At 40.7% G+C, this 5,406-nt stretch overlaps 1 protein-coding gene across 1 annotated transcript; it reads right to left on the reverse strand.

The window, feature by feature from the left end:
* Positions 1 to 367: 367 nt before the first annotated feature.
* Positions 368 to 3,653, reverse strand: LOC146667046 (lysosomal alpha-mannosidase-like). Its single transcript, XM_085408423.1, has 5 exons — positions 3,460 to 3,653; positions 1,549 to 1,722; positions 1,279 to 1,472; positions 710 to 842; positions 368 to 604 (listed from the first exon to the last, which is right to left on the reverse strand). Exons 1-5 carry the CDS (start codon positions 3,617 to 3,619, stop codon positions 396 to 398), a joined length of 870 nt encoding a protein of 289 aa, XP_085264549.1. The 5' UTR covers positions 3,620 to 3,653; the 3' UTR covers positions 368 to 395.
* Between the last annotated feature and the right edge of the window lie 1,753 nt (positions 3,654 to 5,406).

Consider the following 5,406-nt stretch of genomic DNA (forward strand, 5'->3'; position numbering starts at 1 on the left):
AACCGAACTCCCAACCGGCTCCGTCACCTCACACTATTCAAAGCACATTTATATGATGGCTAAAGTGGTGAATGTGGATTATTAAAGGAGGACATTGCATTACACTATCTGTAGATGTCTTTATTATTGTGATCATGACAGGTTCATAAAATAAAACCAGACAGGTTGAGAAAAAAATTATGGGGACCTGCATGAAGATATGCTGACATTACTTGAAACAAGAGGTTCCTACTGAAATTTTACATGTCATGTTAGCTAGTCACAGCTGTATATGGGCTGGGATAAAAAGCACAGCATCCCTTCTGCTTCCTCTTTTTCTAAATCAGAAAGCGTTGTTTGATGTCTTTTGATTTAACATGAGCATTTTTTTCGTAGTGTTAGTTAAACATGCGGTGTTAAGAACACCACGTGACTGATAAATCAGTGTCTCTGTGCGCCAGTGTGGAGTTGTGTCCAACCTGACTGTTGGCGATGACGAGGAAGCGTCCCACCACATCATCAACATTATAGTCTTCAAGATCAGGATCGTCTCTGATAGGTGGGTCACTGCAGAGCTGGTCCCAGCAGAAGCCCTCAGGAGGGTTGTAGCCATTAGGAAGGATCCCTGTTGGTTAACGGGGGCAAGCGGTTAAAAAATAATGTGACACCGTCCTGTTGCTGAGTCCAGAAGTCATTAACATAAAGGGATGAAGAAAGAAACTTTGCATACCAGTAAAGAGGTCAGCCATTGGAGGAGTGAGGCTGTCGGAGGCTCTCCATAGAAGCTCCTGCTCCTTATTCCTCATCCTGCGAGCCCGGTCTTGATAGTCTAGACGACCAAAGAAGAAGCCATCGAATCCCATCTGCAGCAAAAGACAGACAGTTAATGGTTAAAGGAAAGTCAAATGGAAAGCCAGTGAACTAAATTGTGCCTTCATGTAATAATGCAGCATTCTGGAAATAAGCCCATTTGATTCATTGCAGAGCAGCAAATCTGATAATGACGATACAGCCAAAAATTTGTAATGAGAAAACGGAGAGTCTTTCTCGACGTGAGTGCTACCTTCTAACTCTAATTAGCCTCAACTCTCTTCTTTAACTGATAAATTCTCCCATTTTAAGTCTCACTAGAAATCAGGCCTTCCTTAAGGTGACCAATTATGCTCATCCTTCTATTCTGCCCTATACTGCTGATATTAAACATGGCCAACGTTTGAAAGTGTGACAGTGAATGAGCTGAGCAATTCTGAAGCGTGACTCGTGCAAAACTCGAAGAATAAACATAAAGAGCTATGCTACCTGTGCAAACATGGAGGCGTGTTCCCGGGCGTGGCCAAAGGGGTCGATGTGCCAGGCGACGCGGGGACGGCCACAGGCTCCAAAAGTCTCATTAAGGAACCTCAGACCAATGGTCATCTGGTCTATGACGGCGCTGTAGTGTGTGGCAGCCTCGTCGCTCATACACCAACCACCATTCACAAATTCCAGACGGCCTGCGGGAGGAGCAGCTTTTGGTAAGGATGCACTGAAACACTTAACGCAGCTGTATAGTACTGAATGGGTATTTACCTTCATTAACCAGCTGTTTGACTGTCTGCTGCATGCTGGAGCTCTGACTCTTCCACCAGTGGTAGAAAAAGGCCGTCTCCACATAGATGAACCTCCTATCTGGATTCTTCCACAACTGATCCACAACTGAGTCCAGGATGTACTGAACACCAGCGTGCTGGATGTCATTACGATCTACGCGCACAAATGTGCACAGATTTAGGACAAAAGAGACGTTATTTTGTCAATGCTTCAAGAAGTGGTCAGAATTTAGTTGCTGTGTGTCACAGTTTGAAAAATATTTATTTACACTAACGTATCTTAACAGCAAGAAAGTATATGTGCTCATCTGCATTCATGCATATGCCCAAACAAACCACCCTCATTGCAGATGAGTTCTGCTTACATATTAACCCAGACTGGAAATCAATATCAGATGACGGTCACCTGCACAACACCTGGCCTTACAACTTACTATAAACAACATGTGACATTAAAATATGCAAGCTCGACAATCAATTGCACTAAAAGCATAAAACTCTAAAGCAATGAAGAAGTAAACTGTTGCAGTAAACAGTACATTATGAGGCAGCGTGAAATACACGACAGAGTATAAAATTAAACGAAGGTGTTTTAATATCGTCTTCTGGTACATTTCGACAGTGGCTCGGGCCACTTCGGGGGTGGGGTGCCCTCGGCCTCTCGGCCTGGGGCTCGGTCACTCTGGCGCAGCTGGCTGCCGGCGGAGCTCACGGGCAGGTCACTGCAAACCCCCCTGGCTTCTGCTCCACAGCTGCTGAGTGACCCCTCATCTGGGGCTCTCCTCAGCTCTTTCTGGGACAGTGGCACAGCTGCCCCTCTGTTGGTCTTCCTTGGTCTCTTGTGCTCTGAGGGCCTCTGGATGTCTGGAGTCTTGATCTCCTCCATACCTGCTTCATGCCCTGGAGGAGGGGGCTGTGGCTCCCCACACCCTCTAGCAGATCATTACATGAAGGAACCTTTTAAAAACAAGCGCGCTCATGCTCACAGGTGTACACACGAGTGCTCACACACACAAACTACACCCTTTTTGGCTCCTACCTTAAAGCACACTGTGTGCTGTCGATCTTACGTGCTGCACAAAAATTGTTTAACATTTAGTATTTACTGTTATATTCCCATAGATCATCGTGATGTTGTTTATTCTATTGTTCTAGTCTTCTTCTGCTTGTTTTCTTTTTTCTTTCTCAACAGGTGATCCAGGAAAAGAAAAAGTGAAAAAAAAGGTGATGAAGCAGATTTTCATTGTCTTTTCTCTCTATCTCTTTTCTCCTTTTTCTTTCCCTCTCCTTCTGTTAACTTTCTTCTGAACTTTTCTTCTTGTTTTTCTTTCCCATCCCCGAGTCCAGTCTGGTCTGATTACAATATCTTAGAATAAAAATAACTAATAAAGATCAAATAAACTATGACAATCAAGTGGGCCAGTATAGCAAAAGGCCCACTTGGGAAAGTAAATCTGTTGGGCATTTTTCTTGGCCTTCAGACAATAATTCTGATTGCTACAGTGCCAGACAGGACACAAAAAAAAAAGAAAAAAAAAGATACATTTCCACATTTCGCACAGCCCCAACAACAGACAGTAGTTCGAACATGAGTGATGGCTGTCACTCCAGTTCACATTCAAATCAAATCCAGAGATCATGTGAATGAACCACCATTAAAACACATCATAGGGCTTTAAAGCAGGAGGATAACGCTGCTGGTCACAAGACCCACAATCACTTGTAGCAGCAATCAGGAAGATATTTAGTACCAGTCAATAGAGCAGATTAACTTGCATCAGCAGAACTACTAGAGTAAATAGAAACATATGCAAACATTTGACAGAGTAAACACAGAGCAGGAGGTTGGCTAATAGCTTCACAGTGTTTTTTCTGTATGTGTCACACTGACCTCCATAGAAGTACTGGTCCACAGTCTTGAGCCAGCCAACGTCATCATGTGTGTGCGGGACCAGGTGGACATTCAACATGCCCGGCTTGGTGGCATGACATGACTGCACACAGACACACACTCTATGAATACAGCTGTACTGCTCTGTCGGAAGAGTCATAATGTCGACAAATATTCACTCCAAAAAGTGATCGTCTGCCAAAAATATTTTCTTTCTTTCTTTCTTTTTAAATTATAAATATGTATTTATTTGATTTGATTTTCGGTTGTTACAGACGGGACAGACATGACTGGGGGATAAGACAGGGAGAAAGAATGAAAGAAAGAGAGGGGGAGAAAGAAAAATAGAGGGGAGAAGAGATGGTGAGAAAGGTACGCAAGATCGACAGCGCACAATGTGCTTTGAGGTAGCAGCCAAGAAAGGTGTAGTTTGTGTCTGTGAAAACCCGTGTGTCCGCCTGTGTGCACACCTGTGTGCACACCTGTGTGGATCAGCATGCTTGTATTCAGTTCAGTTCAGTTCAGTTCATTTTTATTTCAAACATTTCAAACATGTGCCTTCACAATCATTACAAAATATCATTCCATTATTTGTTTGAAAAGGAGTAGGCTGAAGTATTTACTTATTTGTCCCTACCCCCTCAAGTTTTACCTGTCATTCATTTAATTTTTTTTTTTGTCTTAAATTAAACAAACAACATATGAAACATATAAACATATGAAGTAAAACAAAACATAACATACATAAATCAAAAACAAGAAATTAGCAAGCCCCACCACAGTATAGTTTCTTTCATATGAAAAATACAGAATGTGTATATTTGCAGATACACAAGTTATGGAAAAACAACAAACCAAAACAAAACAAAAAAACAAAAAAACAACCAAAAAAGAACCGCAACACCATTACCAGCAACATTACCATCCTGGGTTAACCCCGTTTTCTTCATTCTTATACTTATTTAAAATTAGGTTTTTATATTTTACTTTAAACTGTTTTATGTTTTGACTGTCTTTTATTTCTTCTGTTAGACTGTTCCATAATTTAACTCCTGAAATTGAGATTGACATAGTTCTTAAAGTCTTGGAATTTAATAGCTTGCATTTTGACAAAGAGTGCATTTGTATGGTCCCTGTACCCTACATTATTTATTAATCTAATGGCCCTTTTCTGTATTATAGTTATTGTTTGTGTGTTACTTTTGTATGTGTTTCCCCAGACCTCTACACAGTAGCTCATATATGGCAGTAGTAAAGCACAGTATAAAATGTGCAGTGCTTTCTGATCCAACATATGCTTTGCTTTTCCCAGGACGGCAATGCCCCGTGCCAATTTCCCCCGAACATAAGTAATGTGTGGCTTCCAACAGAGCTTGTGGTCAATGATCACCCCAAGAAATTTTATTTCATTTACTCTTTCTAAATATACATTGTCAACACATATTTCTACTTCGATGTTTTTCTTTTGGTTTCCAAACAACATAAATTTGGTTTTATCGAGATTCAATGATAATTTATTTATATCAAACCACTTCTTTAATATCGTTAATTCCTGTGTGATCATTTCCAAAACCTGTGGCAATTCCCCACCTGCACACAGTATATTTGTGTCATCTGCAAATATTACAAACTTTAAAATCTCCGATACTCTGCAGATATCATTTAAGTACATAATAAACATTTTTGGACCCAGTACTGAACCTTGCGGTACTCCACAAGCTATATCCATCAAATTAGATTTATATTCATTTATTTGTACATATTGTTGCCTATTCCCTACATAGCTTTTTAACCATTCCAAAACCACTCCCCTAAACCCGTACTTTTCCAGTTTTTTTAATAGAATTTCATGATTAACAGTATCAAACGCCTTCTTTAGATCTAAGAAAACTCCGAGCGCATACCTCTTATTATCCATACATTCCGTTATCTTTTCCATTAGATCTA

This window comes from Rhamphochromis longiceps, linkage group LG6 (genome assembly GCF_057381845.1).
Source record: "Rhamphochromis longiceps isolate RC_006_pf linkage group LG6, R_longiceps_female_GT1.1, whole genome shotgun sequence".
Lineage (NCBI taxonomy): Eukaryota > Metazoa > Chordata > Actinopteri > Cichliformes > Cichlidae > Rhamphochromis > Rhamphochromis longiceps.

Coding starts and splice junctions, on each gene's coding strand:
- LOC146667046 (XM_085408423.1), bottom strand. CDS start 3,619: ATGACTCTTCCGACAGAGCAGTACAGCTGTATTCATAGAGTGTGTGTC. Junction 1,723..3,459: donor GGACCAGTACTTCTATGGAG/GTCAGTGTGACA, acceptor TTGTGCGCGTAG/ATCGTAATGACATCCAGCAC. Junction 1,473..1,548: donor CAAACAGCTGGTTAATGAAG/GTAAATACCCAT, acceptor CTCCTCCCGCAG/GCCGTCTGGAATTTGTGAAT.